This window comes from Liolophura sinensis, chromosome 1 (genome assembly GCF_032854445.1).
Source record: "Liolophura sinensis isolate JHLJ2023 chromosome 1, CUHK_Ljap_v2, whole genome shotgun sequence".
Lineage (NCBI taxonomy): Eukaryota > Metazoa > Mollusca > Polyplacophora > Chitonida > Chitonidae > Liolophura > Liolophura sinensis.
Genome location: NC_088295.1, coordinates 49,535,389 through 49,558,750, shown reverse-complemented (window position 1 = coordinate 49,558,750; position 23,362 = coordinate 49,535,389). Strand labels below are relative to the sequence as shown.

At 38.0% G+C, this 23,362-nt stretch overlaps 1 protein-coding gene across 2 annotated transcripts; it reads right to left on the bottom strand.

Annotated features, from left to right (window-relative positions):
- Window positions 1-3,292: 3,292 nt before the first annotated feature.
- LOC135464740 (MORC family CW-type zinc finger protein 3-like) lies at window positions 3,293-23,287 on the bottom strand. Of its 2 annotated transcripts, XM_064742267.1 has the most exons (17): window positions 23,175-23,287; window positions 23,010-23,082; window positions 16,512-16,644; window positions 15,705-15,922; window positions 15,136-15,289; window positions 14,611-14,749; window positions 13,160-13,288; window positions 12,206-12,325; window positions 11,418-11,515; window positions 10,792-10,887; window positions 10,107-10,235; window positions 9,269-9,352; window positions 8,984-9,014; window positions 7,938-8,093; window positions 7,052-7,243; window positions 6,357-6,397; window positions 3,293-5,708 (listed from the first exon to the last, which is right to left on the bottom strand). In XM_064742267.1, the coding sequence occupies exons 1-17, from the start codon at window positions 23,211-23,213 to the stop codon at window positions 4,280-4,282; spliced, it is 3,261 nt and encodes a 1,086-aa protein (XP_064598337.1). In that variant the 5' UTR covers window positions 23,214-23,287; the 3' UTR covers window positions 3,293-4,279. The 2 variants fall into 2 exon arrangements, with proteins under 2 accessions (XP_064598337.1, XP_064598348.1); XM_064742278.1 differs by lacking the exons at window positions 23,010-23,082; window positions 23,175-23,287 and adding an exon at window positions 22,658-22,768.
- Window positions 23,288-23,362: the final 75 nt, after the last annotated feature.

The following is a 23,362-nucleotide window of genomic DNA, read 5'->3' as shown; positions in this document are numbered from 1 at the left end:
ATGCAGGATGTGCAGTTAATCGTGGTGGGGTGTCCTGTCATTCATCATAAATACACCAGTGTTGATTACTACATGCAGTAGGCACTTCTTTTAGTATGTATTTAGTTGATTTCACTGTACTTCTTGCGTCCTCAAAACAAAATGAAGAAAACTGAACATTTTGAGGTTTATATCTTGCTTTCTGAGCTATTTTCGACATGCTTGATGGAGTCATCAGATTGACTAAGCTGTATATCTCATGGTTTTCATGGAAGTAAACTTTCAGTGAGATGATTTCCAACTAAAGAGGATCTTTCAGATACCACATGTAGGTCACATGGGGTATGGGTTTAACCCTGGTACTTGAACTGGGCATTTGTGGATTCCCATGCTTACCATGGGGAGAGTGAGTTGTCCTGATAAATATGGCTTGACGTTAGAATATGTCAGTTATACTCACAAGACACATTTGTGGCATGATGCATTGTCACCTGTTACTATATATCCACCAAAAATTATAACCGTTCTTTAAAAACCACTGTGTGGACAGACAGTCATACCTATGTACAGTGCATATTGAGTTTTCAAGTTACTTCATTACAACAACGTTACCCCTTAGTGCAAATTGATGTTGCCACTTTAAAGCATGGTAAGGCAACTTGTCAGGGCGGCCTCCTTGGCGTAGGGGGTTAGCATGACAGCCCAGCGCAACGACCCAGAAGCCTCTCACCAATGTGGTCGCTGTGAGTTCAAGTCCAGCACATGCCTTCTTCCTCTCCGGCTGTACATGGGAAGGTCTACCAGTAACCTGCGGACGGTCGTGGGTTTGGGGCCCGATTTCCTCCCACCATTATGCTGGATGCTGTCGTATAAGTGAAATATCTTGAGTGCAGCATAAAACAATCAAATAAAATTTAATATGGCAGTGTTGGAGTCTGGATTAATATTTAAAACCCAGATCCATCTGGGAAATTCAGAAGATTAACCTAATGCTGTTTAGTATGTCTTCTATTTCCTGTGTAACCAAAGACATGAGAAATGGTACATGCTACTGCCTTGCTTGGCGCTCAGCGTTGAGAGGTAAGAGTTAGGAAGCAGAACTGAATGGCCCGGTGTCCGTATAATGTGACTGGGTGGGGTGTCATGTCTGTTGTCTTCTGCATGATACTTCAGTTGTGGCAACACTTTGGCAGCATAGACTGGCAGCACAAAAAGACACAATATTTGTACGTCCACACACCTAAAAGCTCCTCGTTGTCATTTGACAGAAAAATTCTTAAGTATGACATTAAACCCCAATCATATAATATACATACATACATATATTCTGTGTACCTCTCCATGTAAAAATTGGTAAACTCTCCCTATGCCATGAAATAAGGAAGTGTCGCCAAGTGACATTGCTCTGTTATAGCAGAGACAAAATCAAACCACAGGCGGTAATTTGTACGGTGAATCCAGAGAAATTGGACGTCTTGGCAACTACCCACGATAGCAATCAATAGTTCTGTTTGACATTGTTTTCCCCCATTTACACTTATTTATTTTGCTTGGTGTGCTATTAAGTACTCAAGAATATTTCATTTCACTTATAAGCTGCCAGCATTATGTTGGGGGGAGGGGAGCCCGGGAGGGGGGGGGGGGGTAGCCTGGGAAGCGTCTGGTGGGGGGGGGAACCAACGACCATCTGCAGGTTGCTTGAAGACCTTCCAATGCACTTTATATATAGAAGTGAGTGAGTGCTTTGGGTTTAACGTTGTACTTAACAATTTTTCAGTCATGATGACGAAGGAATCCTTAGAGTGCATGTAATGTGCCTTCTTGTTGCAGGACGGATTTCGACTGCTCTTTTAACGTCCCTAAAATGGACCAATCCATCAAATGTAGTTTTGTCCCCAAAATCAAACTGAAAATGTGCATACGGTGCACTGAAAATTGTTCATTCACATGCGAAAAGGTTGAGGAATTAGGGTACGAATATCAAACCGTTTATGAATTTCGCCATCAAATCACAATTGTAATAGAATAGAACATTGACCCAGGTGTAGTGTGGCAAAATCTGGCATCTCTTCACAATGTCTTTCACTGCCTATAAACTGGACCGCAGATGAACAGGTAAGAATACTATTAATACTACTAATGAAACCACACAATTGAGCATTCTCACTTTCTCTATTATTTCGAACAAAAGCTTACTCAAAGGGTACAACCAAACAGCCTCTGTTCATGCTTTAAACTGGTAAATAAATATGTCAACATGCACTTAAATAAGGAAACAAAACAGTCATTATGTTTTTGAAAGAAGTACATTTATATATTTGCTATGTGCACAGTGCATTCACATACAAAGGTTACGACTTAAAAAAAAATCAGAAAAGACTTGGCAAGAAAGAAAAATGTAAAAAGTACATGAAAAACATAATTCAGGCAGTGCCGTTTGAATGGCTAGGTCCACCTTTTTATAAGGCCTACATACCAATGTACATATAATTGTGAAATGATTCCCATCCACTGGTGCTATTACACATATGGAATATGCTATGTACATGCAAATTAATGCTGACCATCATACAATCTTGTAACCATGTGGACTTTTTGTGTGCAAAGTGAAAAGTTTTGGAAAAATAAAATGGAATTCAATGAATAAATAACTTAAGAATATGGGTAAATATAAAAATGAACAATGCTCCTTAAAAAAAAAAAATCATTTCTCACATAATAGATGAATTTGTGTACATGTACAGTTAACTCTCGTTAGTCAGAGGCAGTAGCCCTACAATCTAGCAACCATAAAACAGACAGAGGTCTGTCATAGAGAGAGTAATGCACAGTTGTATAACAAAAGGTATTTGCTATCTAATATTCCAGCCAAAACCAGCTCTGACTGTAGGAAACATTCTTCAAATGAAGTTTTCAACTTTTAAATCTTATTTTTCTTTGTTTCGCTGAATAATTTAGATGTCTAGCATACTACCCTCCAAAACATACTTAACAGGTCATTTCAATATAATGTACAGTATAGAAAATATTTTAGTAAACTCTTATTACGGTACTGGTAATAGAGCTCACAAGTCTTCAAATATATTCTAGGCCACTGAACAAGATCACACCACCAAGTAAATCCAGGTCATGTCCCGTTATCAAGCTAATATTTTCTCCACATAAACACACAAGAGAAACACTGCTGATAAATCAATTGCATACTACCAGGCTCTTTGTAGATGGTACACGTAGCCAAAAGATTAACTAATGACTTTGTATGATTACTTCTTAGTCAAACGGACACTTTGAATGTTTTCTGCATTACATTCATTATTTGGTGATGTATGTGTAAAATCTAAAGTCCTCATCTGAAAAATGAATGTAGGGTTTGCAAACCTGTGACCAAAAATAGGGTACATGCAAGTTGCAACTGACATCATGGTTTCACGAGCTCTACCGATCGTTTTCATTCTGATCACTTACTCTCCAATAATTATCACTTGGATGGATGAATTATGCTTTCAAATTTATTATTTCTGTGATGTTAGACTTGTCGAACATCAGAAAAACGGAAGGCGTTCTAGTATAGCATTCATGAAACAGAACAAAGGTAACTTTGAGTATTAACTGATGTCAAACTGTATTTGTGTCGCCAGATTTGAGCCATCATCAGGATTACCTCCATGATACAAATGCAGTCCTCGAAGAATACTTTGACTGGCTCCAATTCTCAGAGTTACATGAAAAATTTCTTCTTCGTTATTCTAATCTGAGCAAAACTGGTCTCTGAGATTAACAATGTTCCTAATTCATTTTTTTGTGACTTTCATACACAGGACTGACATGATACATGTATGGGAAATTTCAAAAACAAAAATCTCTTCATTCTGGTGTGAGGGATGCTAAAATGGACATACATGTATCTACAGCACTGGTTGACTGATTGACAACAAATTGAAACCTTCACACGACAACATTTCCACCGGACAAGATGTAATCTTCAGATAAATTCAACACATCTATCCTTTCTAACTTTTGAATTTGGAAATAAAAAATGCAAACTAGAACTAGAAACTTTCACACTCTATTTTGAGAACTTGCTAATTTGGTACTGAGTGACCTGAACATTCTGATGACAAAAACATGTTTGAGGTACGTGACATGTTACTTTAAAAAAAACAGCTATGGTAAATGCATGATCATATATTAACTATGACTTGAGTGATGACTTTATGTCGCTGTCAACTCACTTGATGCGAGACTTGACACGACAACAAAATGACTATGACAGGATTTAGTGTGGCAGATGTTTGAAGTCTCACTTCGGAGGACCGGAAGAAGCTGCCTCTGTTTGGTTCACTTGAATCACTTCCTGTACCACCAGGTCAATGGAGTCTGGGGTGCCCAAGTCCACCTCTGGTAAAATGATTCGCAACAGTTCACGCACATTTTTCCGCAGTCCCTCCAGTTCATTTGTCCTCTGCACTAGCAAATGATGAATTTCACTTGGGGCTAGTTTGGAGAAGTTATACGAATCAGTCAACATGCCCTTAATTTCCACAGGTAACGTCTGAACTCCTCGTGTTTTCACAATCTTACTCAGTTTAGGTTTGTTCTCAAAGTGTGGACCTTTCCCACCCGCTGCTTCTCCATTGGTGAGAGATTTCACATTAAGTTTCTCATCTTTAATACTGTCCGTTTTCTCTTCACTTTTCATGTCTTTAGCATCACTTTCAGGGACATTAGATTTCTTGTCATCATCCTCCTCTTTTAGTTGCTCTGATGTTTTCTCCTCGCTGCCATTGTCATCTTTGTTTTGACAGTAGTCTTCATTTCCGTTGGACTTCTGATCTTCCATATCCCCTTCCTGACCTTTTCCCTCCCTACTCTCCTTGGATGTCCTTGATGATGCTCTCTCGGGGTCATTGGGAGTTTCTGAGTCTCTCAAAAACTCATCACCCTCGTCATCCTCCGGGAAATCGCCACCAAAGTCGTCATCGCCCACATCGTCCAGTTGACCTGCAGCTGAACCTGCTGCAGACTCTTTCCCTGCTTCAGACAGCGTCTCTGTGTTGGCTGTCTTGGCGTTCCCCTCGGCATCTTCTGTTCCCTCGCTTGCCCCTGTGTCCATAGCCTCATCCCCCTCCCCATCTGTCCCTGCTGCCTTCACACACTGCTCTGATTCCTCACCACTGCCACCACCAGCCTCACCCACTTTGGGCTCAGCATTCGAATCACCTGCTTCAGTGAGGGATTCTGTGGCTGTTGGATTAGAATCCTCTGCTGCCTGAGTATTATTGTCCTCCCCATCAGTCGCACTGGGTGTGTCCATGCCTTGCGTTTCACCCTCAGCTTGTGCCGATTCAGAGGACTTAGCAGCCTCCGGATCATCCACCATGCCCATGGCGCGCTGTGCCTCCAGTATCCTTCTATCCAGCTCATCCAGGTCCGGCTTGATGTCTCGCTCCTCCTCTGCGAGTGTTGTGAGCTGTGCCGACCCCTCCTGTGGTGCCTCCCCGGACAGGCTGTCAGATTGCCCTGCTCCAGTCTCTGTGTCCTTCTGCTGCCCACTCTCCTCAGCAGCTTTGGCTGGCTCCGCCTCGTCGTCACTGAGTGTGAGATCAATCAGAGGTTTGGGTGTGTCATCTCCCTGTACCACATACATCACTTCCCCATCTGATGTCACCACACGGACACGCTTGTTGGAACTGTCTTCTTCAGAGTCCAATGGCCTTTTCTGACCAGTCCTAAAATCAGCAAAAACAAATATGAAACATCTACTTCTGAGAAAATGATACTGAAACTCAGAAAGGCTTATATGTAACTGTCTGCTATATTTCACTTTAACAGTGGTGGAAACTGTACAGATATCACTAACATTCACAGTCTATTTCCAAAATGAAACTCTTAGGCTGAATATAAATACACAAACATACATAAAACCAAATTTACTGCACGGGACAAATCCCACTGATTGTAAACGTCTTTTGTCTTGCAAAAAACGTAACAGTACAAAAAGTTTAAGTGTTTACTGGAGAATCGTTACAAAACCATTAACTATTATTTACAAGTGCCAGTAGTTTGGAATGGGTTTCTGTCCTTCTGCACTCATTTACTTCAGCTCAGATGCAAAGAGACACTTTAATGTTAAACATTTGATTTTCACCTGGACCAAAAGAAGTAAATTACCCATGACCATCAGCATCTTAAATTTTTCTTCAAATTTGTCATCAGAAATCCACTCTAACCATATCTAAATGTACCTCTGGTATAAAGCTGTGGCTTTAATCATGGAGTCATGACATACTATGTCAGATATCTTTATGTCCATGTCATTTGTAAATTTGTCATATGGTATTTAACGACAAAAATGCTTAAACATGTTTATTACTCACCCTCCAAACTCCAGAGTTTGATTGGGTCCATTGGATGCTTCCTGTAACACAAAGGGAATGAATAGATGATTAACAGTCTTTAAAACTTATGCTGTCACATAACGCCATCATGCTTGATTGTAGCTAATGAATAACAGATCATCCCTTATATATATGACTGTTATTGACTCAATCATAACAGAACTTGTCACACTTATTTTATACTTACTGATTGTGATTGTTATCTTAAAGATCACAATTAACTCAGCTATCTTGTATTCGCCTGATTGCGACTGACTCAACAATCAACAGATCCTGTCACACTTACTGTGTCTTGCAAGTGATTGACTCACCTATCTTGTATTTGCTTGATTGCAATTGAGTCAGCAATCACCAGATCTTGCCACACTTACCGTGTCTTGTATTTACTTGATTGCAATTGATTTGGCTAGAACAGATCTTGCCACACTCACCATGTCTTGTATTTGCTTGATTATAATTGACTCAGCCATGAACAGATCTTGCCACACTCACCATGTCTTGTATTTGTTTGATTATAATTGACTCAGCTATGAACAGATCTTACCACACTCACCGTGTCTTGTATTTACTTGATTGCGATTGATTCGGCTATGAACACACCTTGCCACACTTATAGTGTTTTGTATTTACTTGATTGCGATTGATTTGGCTAGAACAGATCTTGCCACACTCACCGTGTCTTGTATTTGCTTGATTGTGATTGACTCTGCTATCTTCAGCACATCACGCTGTTTCTTCTCCAGCAGGTCTTTCTGCTGCTGGAGCTGTTCTATAAGCTGAGTCTGTTGGGTTTCTCTTCGCTTAGCCTCTGTCAACTCTCTCTGTGCTCGCAACAAATCAGCCTCATCCGGTTTCACATCAATCGGCTAAAATTTTACAAACAGACAGAAATTAAAAACTGTCAATCAGCATTTTGCCAACAACAGAATACTATATTTCAATTATTTGTGAAATTCTTTTTGTCACAGGATGTTGTTTCCACTGTCTTGAAGAACAGTTCCAACATGTGTCTGTCAGAGCCGCTATCAAGACATGCACAAGCCTTAGAACAATGACATGTACATTTTAGTTATTCTGATGTAATCTCTCTGAGGTACAAAAAGGCTTTTCTATTGAATGTGACATAAGCACATCGTGAGGGAAGGTCAAGCCTTACCAGCCCTACTGGAGATAACTCTCTTGACTCTTGTACACAGCTAAAACACATGTGGATGTTTTCATCCTATTTTCAAAACCCTTAGGTGCACATTGGATTTGATCGCATGAATATATATATCATGCTAGTAGACAACATTTGGAAGCAACATTGATGTGTCCTAAAAATTGCTCACCGTCATCTTTAAAAATGTGCATTTCAAATACATGTATACACATTATTTTTGTAAGGCAAAAATATATGATTAGTTTTGTATTCTCAACCTTCTTGCATGAAAATGAAATATTTTAGCACAAATTTAGGACGTAAAATGCAAGGTGACAGGGCAAAATCCTTAAAAATTGCCACAACATTGCAACACCTAATAAGGTAAAAACAATTTGGTTATAAAGTAACTTAAGTACCTCTGCTGAATTTGATGTGGTTGCCATGGTCGCAGGGGGGTTTGGCAAAGTCGGTTGAGCAGGATTTGCAGCATTAGACATATTCATTCGCATCCTCTTCAACTCTTCCTCTTTCATTTGTAACTGTTTTTCTCTCTTTTGTAGTTCCCTTAATTGCTGCAAAAGTAGAACCAATAATGAAACCAACAAAAAATAAATAAAAAAAAACCCCAAAGAAACAAAAAAAAAAAAACAACAAAAAAATAATCAAAAGCAAGTGTTGAAGTCAGCGGTAGTTTTTAATACCACCAGAAAATATAAAGAGAAACATCTCAGGTCCAGCTAAAAGCAAGGGTAATTTATTTATTTCATTGGCGTTTTCTGTCATATCCAAGAATATTTCACCTGTATGATGACAGCCAGCATTATGCAAAGGTAATTAGAAGGGCAAAGCTCAATATTATAACTTATGTGAAAAAAGGTATGTGGAAAAAGAAAAAACATAATATGACTAAAATGGTCCGCAAATTGACTATGAATGATCTTTTGCTGAAGTCAGACTTGGCTGCCACCAAGTTCTAATTGTATGCACAACTGTGTCAGCACAGGCATCCATCAAACAAAAACGTAAAAATTGTCACTCTTTAGATGTTGCAAACTGGAAGCATTGTAATACATCAATGGTGAGATGTTGACACTGTTGAACTGCACCACCTCTTCAGACGGCACGAACAACATATGTCGGACGAGTTCCCTTCGCGCTTGACTGCTGTTCTTGGTGTCTGGGATGTCCAGAACTGTAAAACGAACACCTCTCAGGCCATCTGTTTCTTGTGTTATTATAAAGTGAAATTGCCTCCTCCACTGATTTGCACATAGAAGCAGAATAATACTATTCTATATACAATACTTACTTGACCTCTCTAGCCAAAATGTGGGCATTGCACATGCCAGAAACAGGCACTCTGTCTGATCTAGTTAACAGTAGTCAGACACAGTACGCTGTGACCACAAGATGTGATTTTAGTCAGACTGATTTTCTTTTAGTCAGACTGTGTTCAGCTTACCTCTAATCTGTTTAGTCTCTTTCGTTCTTCCCTGAAAACACACAGATATACAGTTTTATACTGAACGCTCTCCGACAGATTTTAAATTAAAAAAAATCTAGTCCTTTGATGAATACACTGTCATTCATGATAATATGTTTGCTAAATTCCTTTCATAACAATTTTGAAAATTTAGACTTTAGCACAATGCACTAAGGATACAAACAAAACAGCACTATGTCTTAACCTTTTTATATATTTAAGTTTAAGAACGGCTAGACATGATTCATCTCACAAAGTGCTTACATCTGTTTCTTGTAGGTTTTTTCATAGGAAGGTCTCATCAGCATATCCTCATCATCCTCAGCTTCCTCTGGTATGTCACAACGGCTGTAAACATAGAACATCAACTCATATAGTAGGCATGCTTTACATCATACCTGAAAAAGTTCACCTCTGATGTTAAGCTGACAACCGACCCAGAAGTATGTCAAATCTGACGAATGATGTTTCATATTCTTATATGAGGTTAATAACTGATTTCAGCCTTTCACATTTTAACGTTTGTTTGTATATTTTCCAATAAACTACAACATGTGTCAATACCACTTTCAGACATCAAGTCATCCTGGTGTTTTGAGAGTCCAACCTTTCACTCAGCTGTCGCTCTCGGTGATCAGGCCATGACTTCTGCATGTTGTTTAGCAACAAACCTGCGTACAGTTGGTGTTAGTGTATGAACAGTCAGTGTGCCTCTTAAACCAGTAGTTCTTTAAGTCCTAACCTGTGATGATTCTTTCTATCAGTACATAGCTTCGTTCACCATTTAAGATTCACATTTTTTATTCCCGTCAAAAATACATTTTACTCTTTAACGCATAGACAAGTCTACAAGGGTCACTTTCGGACATGACATATTCATCTGTAAAAGATGCTTGTGCTTCCATGAGACGGTTTTATAATCACCCTTTTCTGGTAAGATTTTCTCCATGTTCACTGGAATCATTTATTGTAGAACTATTGCAGCACATGGCATGTATACGTATGATGCTGTAGCACATAAATGAGGGTCTTGCTCTGACAAGACATGCAAGATCAGAAAAGCCCAATTCAAGACCCTGTGACCTGGTTACTGAGTACTTACTTGTGTGTGGCATCCAGGTTCATGTGACAGAACCACTTCTTGGGCAGCTCTCCCTCCCTGATGGTAGGGGGCATGCGTCTCCACTTGAGGCATTTGTCACACTGAGCCCACAGCCAATCTGGAGGGCGACTGCAAGGAGAAGAGACATAGAAGAAACATTACATAATATACATACGCACTTTGTTTTCAACCTGGGGATGGTCATGGTTTCCCACGGGCTCTGCCCGGTTTCCTCTCACCATAATGCATAATGTGCCCGCTGTCGTATAAGTTAAATATTCTTCAGTAAAACATCAATCAAATAAATCACTTTGTTTGCAAGACAAACCTTTCTTTACATATAGTGGTAATAACACGAGAAAACAATATATCACAAAATGGGGCATAACTTGTGAAGTCTTCGCCGTCAGGATGTTTTTTTAGGCAGATACACACCTTACCTTTAAAACCATTATGAAGTTAATTAGTTCTGTAGATAAAGTGTCAACGCCAAAATGTTTACAGACCTACAAGCAAACATGTAGTCAACCAAACCACATAACGGAATATGACTCGCCATTACTGATGGTGGAGTATATAAACTGCTGGGCTGATAAAACAGACTGTTGTGGTGCTTCACACATGACCTGACCTGACCTGACTGTGACTAGATTGGATTTGGGTAGTTAAGTAATCAAATCCTCACCTGCCCGGTCCCATTAACCTGTTACCAGCTGTTATCCCCTTCATCTTCTCATTCCAGTACTCGTTTAACTTCACCCCCAGGGCATTGATACAAGAGCTGAAACACAACAAAACACACAATGATGGCACGTTATCCAAGGCTGAAAATATACCGCAGATCCACGTAATCAATAGGTTAATATTACTTAAATCAATGCATATATTATGGCCATGTGAGTAACATGAATGTTTTGCCTCTTATCAAGTCAGGTTAAAACACAGGTACACAGGAGTTGACGTAATTACATATCTGCATGCCCCTGACACGGTAAATTTCTTCAAGGCAAGTGGTCTTCTCTGTCTTGGTTGGACTTGGGCACATGAGCTCTTTTCCAAATTGCCCCTGCGGCAAGTGGTAAGAAAAAACTAATTTCGATCCTTGGGTATGGTAAGCAAACTTGGGTTAAATAAAAATTTTCTTAACAAAAGCCAGGTTCGCAAAACGCTACAGGATCACACAATGGGTGGAAAGGTTGGAGGAAATAGCATTTAGAAATGTTATAAAATGACAATTTCAGGATGTTTCTGAAGAAACAAACATAAAAAAAAGCTTCTGAGGGCATGCTTTATGTACACACAAGTACTTACTTGTACTGGGTTGTTTTGTTAAAGTCCTGTTTATTATGAATGGGCTCCAGGAAGTTGAGTTCTACCACCCCTACCACACCTACTCCAAGCTCATTAGCCTGTGGGCATAATGAAAAAACAATACCCATATTATTCAGGTGATGGAAGTTAGCAACATTTATACATGTAAGATAGTTTATTTGCTCACCTGTCTGACGATTTACACCTGTACTTCCTCATGTTAAAAGTATCATGAATGCAAAGACTTTTTAAACGGAGACAGAACGGCTAATTCTTTAAAATTTATTTATTTGTGGGTGGAGGAAAGAGCCTGGAGAAAAACCAGCTATGTCTGCCAGAAGGTCAACTTATTTAATTCATAAAATAAAATTCAACATCATTCTTACACAGTAATTAACAGGACTCCTATCCTATCATACCTGTGTCAAATCTTACTACATTTTACTGGAATCCTTTTCCATCAACTTTTGCCACAATCTAAACATCTTTTCATAACCTGTCTTACACGAAGCTGCGGGAATCAAACTTTAGATTCCTGTATACACTGAAATTGTTCTTTAATCCTTTTTTGTCAATGGAAATAACTGTTATATTGTAAGATGTTTCAGAGATACTACTTCATTCTTCAGACACCTACACATCTTACTGATCAGTTGAATAATCATAGTTTTTATCGTTTCTAATCCATATAGATAACCATGACTTTGAATAACAGGAATATTTTGGGCATTCCTGATGGAAACTGAGCCATGTTTTGGAGTCATTATTCCATTTACACGATCCCTTACCTGTTTTTGATAGCCCACTTTCTCATACGCTATGATAAGACGATTTCTGTGATACATCAGGATTCCGTAATCTTCCACTTTACTGGGACTGAAGCCAAATATAATTTTCACGGGTCTTGGCTGAACAACGGGTTAAGAAATATAGTCACACAACTGTTTACTGTTACTACCACCAGTATTCGAAACAGATTACGCTGTGAGTTCAAGTCCACCTCATGGTGGCTTCCTCTCCAGCTGTACGTGGGAAGGTCTGCCAGAAACCTGCGGATGGTCGTGAGTGTCCTCCGGGCTATGCCCGGTTTCCACCCACCATAATGCTGGCCGCTGTTGTATAAGTGAAATATTCTTGAGCAGGGCGTAAAACACCAACCAAATAAATAAATAAATAATTCAAACAGATTACATCACATGTTGTTTTGTCTTTGTTATGCGTCGCACATTAAATATGAGAAAAAGTATGTCATATCCTGGGCATAAACACATGAATGAGTACAGCTACAATATAATGCTAAGCTGACACGACGAACATTTCACAAAATTCTGGCCTGACACGGCAAACAGTATGGCAAGTACAGCCCATGGGTGTTGAAAGAGCAGTCCATAGGAGTTAAGTGGCAAAAACCTGATGTGACGTCACCGGTCTCAATACGTGAAGAACGGGTCACCATAAAATCTGAAGTTTTAAATGCATTTTGCGAGGTTATTTTCATAGACAGTGTTTAACTCTCTTTCATCTGAAATATACTTCAAGTTAATATTTTCTGTACCTTTAATTATGAAGCCTCAGCTATTTCATTTTTTTCAACGTATATCAAGTGAAAACTAATGAATATACAAAAAAATGTTTTAGCTAAAAACAATTTTCCGAAATCTAGTCCATGAAACATAAGATCAATCTTTTATTACATCATGTGAGAAGAATTCTTCAAGAGCTGAAAAACTGCAAAAGGATACCAGAAAGTGTGGTTTATAGACATCTTTCTCCGTCCTGGATAAACTCTTGGATACCAGTTTTGTCTTGACCTTTTCACCTCTCAACATTATCTTCATTCTTGGTTTGAGGTACAAAATGCTGCAATATTCCTAAAATACACAATACAATACAATAACTTAACAGGTCTTTAACAACTCAAATCATAGTTTTACCCATACTGTAAATCTTCAACCGTTCAACCACTAAAGCACTTTTTTCAGGGGGAATTTATGCATACAACTATTATGAAAAATGATTTATTTGTGTCACTAAAGCGGCAAGGTTTGTATAAAACTGTGCAAATTATTTCTCTACACTCAAGCGTTTTCGGAGAATGTTTGAAAATACTAATAGCAGTGGTGGTTGAAGAATTAGGGTGCATATATAACATGCCAGGCCACTGCCTGTCTTTATGTACACATACATGTAATTACCAGTCCTAATGCACAGGAAACTGTTGTACAAGACGATAGAATGTGGTATACATATAATTTCAAAAATTGCAGATCAGCTACCACAGGTGTGGAATGAAATACTTTCATAATAAACCATATGTCTTAAAGTGAAAGAAGACTAGAATATGAAGTAAGGTTCTTCAAACAGACACCTGAAAACTACATGTATGCGTAAAAATACTTTCACTTGTTTTTTCAGATTTTTTTTGCGAGTGTGGAAAGGCATTCAAATATTTGAAAACTATGGTGGGTTTTAAGAGCCATACTGATGCTATCTAAGAACTCTGATGTCACATCACCTTTTTTCCCCAATATTAATCAGAAGGAGGGAATTTTAGGGAACATTGTTTCAGTAATCTTTCACTCAAGGGTAAAAAGAGTTATTCTAGTATTCAGTGTCAATATTAGAGTTGAAAAAATTTCCTGTGACATCAGAATTCCTAACCTCTGATAGTATGGTCCATCAAGCCCACCTTAGAAGTCAAATGTTTGAGCCCCTTTAACTCTTTTCATGAAAATCTAAATAAATAAATGAAAGTATGCATAGTTTTAAGTGGTCTATTTAGTGATGCCTACTTCGATTTTTTGAGGTCTTGACCTTTAAACAGAAGACTCATCACCACTACCAAAACAAATTAACCCAGTGCATACATTAGTGCAATAAAATCAAGTTCTCTGCCAATCATAAAACGGGGACTTGTTTTTCACTTAAGAGCCCTTTGAGCCATAAAAAATCTCATAAATTTGCCCACCAATTTAATTAGTAGATAAACTGTCTGCTCGCCAACTTGGGAGGTGAATAAATACTGAAAATTAAAATCCACTCAAAAGCTTTTGCTATCAGTCTGGTATAGGCCTATCCTGGTCATATGAGGACTAGTTTGATGTCACTGCACTCAGGCTAGAAACCGTGTCCTTCACTCACACAGCCAGATGTAGCACTACAATAGGGGGTGTGAGAACAAGCAGTGTTTTACCCTCAGTGATCTCCTGAATGCTGGACTAGGCTCAGCCACTGGACGGAACATCATGCTGCGGTCCACCTCCAGAGTCTGAGGGTTGAGGATGTCATTTGGGTCGCTCTCAAAATCCAACTCCAGATTTCCACGCCGATCCCTGCGAAATTTTCATAAGGTTGAGGATAGCAGAACAAAACATATTATACTGACAAGTCTTTCAGTCGGACTGCTCTCATCCTACAAGCCATCTCATCCATAGCTTCTGATAAGAGCAGTACAACTAAATCAAATATACATGTACGTGCATGTTTCTACAGGGTTATCTCCCATCTAACACAAATTTTGGAATATTTTAACTTAAAGTTTTAACCTGTGCAAAAAAAAACGACTTTGTAAGATTTATTTATGTTACAAATACTTGCGGTTTCAATGTCAAATTATGAAATCATGATGCAGACAAACTGTTAAAAGTGTGGCACACAGTTTGTTGCTGTCGATAACTAGACCATCCCCGCTCTCGATTTCTCATCCATAGCGACATACCTTTTGAGATTGTAGATGATAATTTCGGTTCCGCTGTGCCCTATACAGCCTAAAGCGTCCAGCTCCTGTATAATACTTCTCTCTGTTCTGAAGATGGAATGCCTCAGGATTTCTTTCAAGCTGGAATAGCATTCTTGTGTCTGAACCATTTGTTGTGGGCAGTGTTAAGGAAGCTCAAGTGTTTACTTTCAAAGCATACAGTTAGATATTAAACTAAAATAATAAACTATGCCTCTACTTGATTGAGACTTAGTTTTCAATCATATATGCCCATGTGGATGAGACTTAGGAAGAACAGAGAGTACCTGACCAGACACAAAGTCTCCAAAGTATTTCCTTTACAGCATCCTCAACCACACAGTGTCTTTTCCATAAAAAAATAATAAGCACAACTACAGGTTCAGAATGTTTGAAACTCTTCATATAAAGTGACATGATAATGTTAAAAGCAATCAGACAAAAATCAAGAGTAATGAGGGCCAGTGGAGTTTATCCTGGAAAGATGTCTTGGTGATAGCAAAAACAAAACAATCTCTAACAAAATCACAAAATCTTTGTGAAAAGGATATTTGATGGTAGCCTCCATGTGGCAATGGGAACAAAGACTGTCTTGGCATTGATGGCCTGTAGATAGGACTGGGAGAGAAATCCAACGCTCATGGTGCCTCTCTGGCGAGTGAACACCAGCACATCTTTACCCAGACGCATGGAGCCAGATTTGAACCCGTTACCATACTGGCCGATTGGGCGATGACCACGGATCTCTTGCTTGTCAGAGAACCCAAAACTGAAAAAGACAAATATGACATGCAGGGTTAAAAGCAGAACTGCAGACATCTCAAAACTGCAAAACACATATCCATGAGCATCATTTGTATTTACGCTACATTGTACACTATTTTGTGGCAATATTTTGTTCACTTTCACTTATAAAAATATATATGCCCTACATAATACATTGTACATGAATCTTTTTGCGACCATCACATGATTTGCAGAGAGTCAGGATTTTATTTTTAAATTTGTTTATCAGATTGGTGTTATAAGCTATACTCAAGAATATTTTATTTATACAATGGCGGCCAGCATTGTGGTGGGAGAAAACCCAGCAGAGCCCAGGGGAAACTCTTGATCATCCACAGTCTGCATGTATGGTTGGAGAGGAAGCCAGCATGAGTCGGACTTGAATTCACGGTGACTGCATGGTGAGAGGCTCTAGATTTATTGTGCCATACTAGGAGACTAATCACTCAGCCACTGAGGTCCTGACAGGACTAATGTTAATTGTCTACCATGACATTATACATTGTCAGATATATGCCTCTTAATAATTGCTAATGAAAATGACAATACACTGAGCAATATTCATACACTACCTGAGCATTTTATGTAGTCTATCCGGGTTCATCCCGTTTCCATTGTCGACAAAGACCAAAGTGACTTGGCCATTTATCATGCGCTTTTCTATCCATAACTGAGTGGCTGCAACGTCTGGGTCATAGGCATTATCTGTGTAACAAACACCACACATTACTGGTCTTTGGTAGTCTATATTTTGGCCATTTTCAGGAAAATACATAAACAACAGTAAAGACATTTTTTTTTTTTTTTTTTTTTGACTCTCAAAAGTTGAAGGTTAAAAGGTTTTCCTTTGATAGTTTGTCTGGCTGAGAGGCTTCCCTCAAACCAGCAAAGCAGGATTCTTTATATTTTTGAGCCAAACTGAAATTCAATATTTAATACTTTGTCTGTACCGTTATGTCATTAATGGTAAAGACAATGTTAATGTATAGACAAACTGCGACAGGACACTGACCCCGGGGAGCAGAATGCGGCCAAGTGTTTATTAAAGGAAATGACCATGCAAAATGAAGTAAGCTTCATGAGAAAGGCGTCTCTAGAAATGTATTTATGTCAAATGTCTGAATTGCATGGTGGGTTATATGAGACGATACTTTTCTGTCATCACATCACCTTTTCAGCTCACCTTACAAAGTTATTAAGGAGAGGTATTGTGAGAGTGGGATCAGATGCTGGCGGTGTCGGTGTCCAGTGTGGTTCATGTGTTTGGCCAATAATAGCATTGCTGTCGCCACCCATAGCACACAGATAACCAATCATCGGTAGCAATTGCTAAGGAGGTCAACATTTTGCTCATCTATTTATGGGGTTGCAATTGCCTCCCATAGTACATGGATTGCCGATGCAGTTCACGATTTAGATATCAAAGACCTCTGTGGTAAAGTTGTGCATTAACCCCCAACAGTATGTTTTACTACCATAATGATTTACAACTCCATAACATATGAAGTCAATACTCTGCAATCCTTACCCATGATATGATAAACAGTGATAGTTGAGACAGTATAATAATTTTGGTCTTTCTTGTTGATTTAATGGTAAGGCAGTGCCAATGACAGTGCCAATGAATCTACTTGTACTTTGTGTTTGGTTTAAAGATCAATATTTGAATGCCTTGTTTTCCTTTACATTCATGTACAAGCCAATTATTTATGAACATTATCAAAGTAATCTTTCTACTGTCAGTAAACAAAGCTATTCCATCATTAAAAACTGTTTTTTAGAGTGGGAAAAACTGCTCGAGATGCTTGTGTCCCCCAACACCAGTTATATAACATAGTTCATAAAGCCCATCACAGAATTCAGATATTCAGATGCATTCTAAACAACATGTGAAAGTTCTTTTATGCATACTTTTGAGCTGACTGTTGCGAAGAGAAATTTTGCTGAAAAACAGAGACAACTGCATACTCGGTGGTATAGACAAAGACGTTCAGACTATTCAAGTGTTTGATTGCATTTAAGTCTATTTAAATGCAAATTGCAAAAACAAATGGAAGTACAATGTTTTCGGCTGTCCATCATTATTTTTTTGGCTCTCTTTAAATATAAAACACTGTTTACCCTGTCCTTGGACAGAGAAATTGTGGATTCTGCTGGACTTCGTGACAATTTGAACTGGCCCACAATACTGGTGAGACCAATTTAATCTACCGTTCGTTGAAATCTGTCTTCATATAAGGAAAGTTAACAGTATCTTGTCAAAGGTCGGTGGTTTACACAGTGCACTCTGGTTTCCACTACCCATACAATTGATATGATTGGTGTTTTACGCCGTACTCAAGAACATTTCACTTATACGACCGCAGCCAGCATTATGGTGCTACCCACAAAATTGACTGCTATTGTAAAAGTGAAAAATTCTTGAGTATGGTATTTAACAACCATTAAAAAAACGAAACACTGGGCTGAGCTGATTAGTCCGTGCACCAATCTCTTAATGCTGAGCATCAAAAGAGGTTGATGTTCTGTGGCATGGCACAGGACTGAACCTGAATTACTCGACTTTAAGGAGATGTCCCAACCTGTGCTGCCATCATAGTGGTGGAAATGGGGAAGAACACGACATGACAATGCTGACTTCGCAGAAAAATAAGATATAACAGATACTGAATGTAACTAAATGTAAGTCAACTAAGACGTTTGTCAGCTACTGCAAAAAACAATAATCATTTAACAGATCTCATCTTTTTTCCTACAAAAAGTATGCACTATTTATCTTTGTAGTCTCCTGAAAATCATACAGTGCGAAAATAAATTCAGTGTTTCAGTGACATTGTAATTTTCTCTACAAGCTTAGTATGTGATACATGTATATTAAAATATGGATTATACAACAATATCAATATTGAGTTTAGTGTTCCGGTTGTATTAAAGTGGAATAATCACATCTGTTTTAGGCTGAACTTTTAGACAAGTGAAAGAAAAGTGTTGCTCTGAGCCTTACACAGGCTGTTTCAAGTGAAATAATGTTGACGCCAGTAATTCTTTACAAAATGAAGATTATGGTGATAGTGTCTCATATTTTAGGCTGAAACAGTGAAATCAAATTAAATACTTTTGAGGGTTTTTTACTTATTACATAAGTGATATTAGAAATGTAGAAGATTGTTAAGAAAATTACATGAAGAAACCGTAGATGTTTATTAACATTAAACAGGCATCAGTCTTTGCTGTTACCACTGTTTGTCTTTGCCGTTTCTTTAATTTGTAACGGTAAAGACAAAGTTTGATGACAGTAAAGACACATTTTGTCAGAATTAGACTAATGTGGAAACTTAACTGTATCAATTAGAGCTTATAATCTCTCACGTATGCATTGGTAACTTTTATAGATACTGTAAAATGCAACAGTTCTGAATAATTCAACCTATGTTGAAATCGGTAAAGACAACCCATTTGCGTGACATTTCATACAAATGCAGTTTTGATGTTGTCATGTGCTGTCTTGTGAGTGTTCAGGAACAAAATGGTTGACTAACATCCTGGTGCTTCAAAACAAATACAATAGCTCCTATTGTCTGCAATTAGTGGCTTAAATGCCCTTGATGACTAAAATCTTAACGGTAAAGACAATCCAAGGTCTATCAACATTTTTCAAAGATTTTGTTGTCAAAAATATGTCAAAAGAGGAAATACTCATACTGTTATAGATTTAAATTCATGTTTAATGCATCAAACATTTAGGTTTGTAACGAATAAGTTTTTATTAGAAGTTACCACGTTTTATGTCATTTTTACCATGATAACGGTAAAGACAACTGTCTCTTCAGATCAGAGTATATGTTATTAAATGAGTAAACAAAAAAGTATTAACAAAATATGTAAACTTTGTTTTCAGCATTTCACACTACACTAAAACTAAACTACACTAAAGTTTTATGTAAAAATTTGAAAATTCATTTGGAAATGTCTTTACTGTTATTTATGCATTTTCCTGAAAATGACCCATACCCTCGATTGCTGTGTAATACCATATTCATACTTTAAGAATGGTGATCGGTGAAAAATGTGCCATGGGAAAGGAACCTTTGGCAGAATACTTTCCCACATATAATGTATAGATATGCATAACATACTGATGGAAGGTGAGTCGTCTTCTTAGATTGCAAAAACAACAACGTGAGTGTCCCCGTCGACCACTTACTGTGCCCAAGGACCCACAGTGACCCCCTTGGCCAGGATCCTTTGGCAGTAACATATCCATGTCCATGTGCACAATAATGACACCTAGCTTCTCAACCTATATACCTATGTACAGTGGTAGAAAGCTATGATTTCTCATTTGATAGCTTAGAAGATAACTGTTCTCACATAATCCATACTGTTGCATGCAATCAAAAATAGTTGGGTGACCTTATTCATTACATACGAAAATTAAATTTACCTGGCATTCGATTTACAACTATAAAATATTATAATGTATAATATCACAATGGTGATTTGTGGGAACAAAGATATTTACATTACGTAAATCTGCCTCAAAACCTAGTTTATTGATTTATTGATTCATATATCTAGGTTAGTCAATGCTCAGTGTACATACTTTGCTAGTGCACCTCCTGTCAGCTATATGTTTATATTATAATTACATGCATGTACCCTTACCCTCTAAAAGACTGTCATATTAATTCTTTACATCTGCATGTTGACTCCATACCCCACCTACTGTGGTCTAGGCAGAAATAAAGAAAATTGAAAGTTACTGAAGCAAAATTGTTTGTACAGAATTTCACATTCCTTTGTTATTTTGGTTTCCCTATGCGCCTTGCACATTAATTTCTAAACCCAATTATTTTAGGAACTTAACTAATCATCATATTCCTGCTACTCACAATTACTGAAACAAAAACATTAGCGCAGGTTTACATTCAATTACCTTCCTTTAAAAAACACTTTTCAGTTCAAAATAAGCCATCTTCTTTGTTGAATAAGATCAAATCTCCAATTTTCTTATCAGAATATTTGAAAAAATTACTTGTTCTAGCTAGGTTATTTACACACCGTGACACATTGAACTATGCTCTACTTTAATACATGACATATACAGGCTTCCTGTATAGATGTCACTCAAACTACTTTCCAAACGCATTCATTAAGTTCAAAAAGAGACCAGGATCATGTTATTTCAAAACAAACTGTGGTTATCTGACTGTCGTTGCGATTCAATTGCAATTTCCTTATTCTATGCAGGCCCATTATTGCATTGATATTTACAAGGTACAAGGTTTTCAGAGAACAATACAAATTCCAGCTCCAAATACAACCTCTTTCGTCTCAATTAACTAAGCACTGAAACATATCAAAATAAAATATAAAAATGGCACGTTAATTGAAGGAAACACCTTTTGAAAATTTCAGTCCCTTCCACACTTGGGCTTGCTTTTGTCCTTTTCATGCATTTGTGTCAAAACAAATGGCATTTTCTCTCCATAAGTAAGGGATTTATGGAGAGAAAATGCCATTTGTTTTAACCTTGAGCTCAGTCTATCTGTTGTTAAAACTGTAAGCCCTACATGATGTCTGAAAGAACACAAATACAGTTCAACCTGCTGCAAACTGTTCGAAGTGTACGCATTAATACAGGCAAAAATACCTCAGAGCTGTTAGTCTTACTGGGTTTTTATGGTGAAATTTGCCATATTTGTTTTTTTTTCTCAGTTCTAATTGTTTTCATTTTTACACCTAATTAGTGAATCACATTTTCCTCACTGAATATTGTCTCCTTGCAGACATTTTCTTTTTATCTTCTGATTTATTTTCGTCTTACGCCTAAAATGCATGTATTTTCTTCCTGACAGGTACATGTAATATGACCTCAAAACCATTTTCTCATTTTCAATAAAAAATGCACCAGCTATTATTCTCTTCCGCTTGTGAAATGCATGCTGCATTTTCAAAAGTAACAGTGTGTAAATTAGTTTTGTAGCTTAAACATTTGATTCATTTACATTTTAAATAAGTCATTATTAATATACATGTCAGAAATAGTGGTTTCACATTTCTTTCACCCTGCTACCCAAATATGAATTCTTTAAAGCAATAAAATGGCATAACTGTATCTCTAATTTAACCACTTGAACCAAACTTTCTGATCAATTACTTTAAGATATCAAAAAAGTACAAAAGGTAAAAATATAAATTCAATGTGGATGGTAAAGTTATCTTTTAGACTACCCTGAATTCCCAATTATTTCCAGGATTATATAAACTGAGGAGAATTTGTCCTGAGCATTGACTTGGACTGACTCAATGACTGTCACTAGCTATAGTGGAAACAAAGTCAAATGACGACACTCATTCAAAATTGATTTTATTCTTCACCCAGGCCCTGGTTATACTGAACATTATCCCCATTTGTATTAAGAGAGAAAAAAACAGAACAGAGAAATCATTTCTCCACCACAATTTCAAGACATTTTTATTTCCTCATGTACAGCTCGTATGAACATAATTTAAGGCCACATTATTCAAATGAAATACCTCCATGTTAAATAAATTATAACATATACAGATATCTTGGTTATTTTCATTTCAACCTACATTATGTTAAATATTTTTATTTGCTACACCATCAAACAAATGTAGTCATACTTGTGTAGCCCTAGTATTCATTGCCTCAGAGCGTTTTTATACACGAATATTTGCCGCTAGGTCTGACCTAGTTAAAACCCGCAAACACTTAGCATTAAGGCTGACAGTAGTCCCACATTAACAGGCCCACGGGTTGCCGACACCTTCAGTGTGCGTAAATATAGCTCTACGGTCCTAGGCCTAGCTAGCCGCAGTACTGTATCACAGCCGACAGTCCTATATCCGCGGCACAAAGGCCCCAGATACTCTACGCTATCCTATTCGTGTTGTGGAGAATCAATAACTACAGCGCAGTGTGGCTAAAAGTAGGTCAGACAGCAAAACACACCACCCGGTGGAGTGTGCAGTGCGAAGAAAATGTATTCGCTCAGCACACCCGCACACACCCAATAAACAATGAATCAAGCGAGATAACTCACCGATCAGCTCAGCGATCGCACTGAAAATCCACGTGTGACTGGTTGAATTCGCATGAAGAAAACTGGGATTCACCTGTAATAGAAAGTATATCGTATTGAGACCCGTCTCGTTACATGAGTGATACGAAATTCCGAGTGTACACGTTAGAAATGCCCATACGATACCTCACTCGCGCGAACCCCACTCAGCGACCGAACCGCCATCTTTCTTCATTTGGTCACGTGACTAAACCATGAGACTCGTCGAGTCGTGAGGCATGTCTCCTCAGCAGTTGCTCCATGCATGAATCGATTTTCTGCACTTCGGGTCAACCAGAAACACAGCGCCCAAATAGTTTTTCGTGTAATTCGTT

Coding starts and splice junctions, on each gene's coding strand:
- LOC135464740 (XM_064742267.1), bottom strand. CDS start 23,213: ATGGCGGTTCGGTCGCTGAGTGGGGTTCGCGCGAGTGAG. Junction 14,750..15,135: donor ATCATCTACAATCTCAAAAG/GTATGTCGCTAT, acceptor AAAATTTCGCAG/GGATCGGCGTGGAAATCTGG. Junction 6,398..7,051: donor TCAAGCAAATACAAGACACG/GTGAGTGTGGCA, acceptor TTTGTGTTACAG/GAAGCATCCAATGGACCCAA.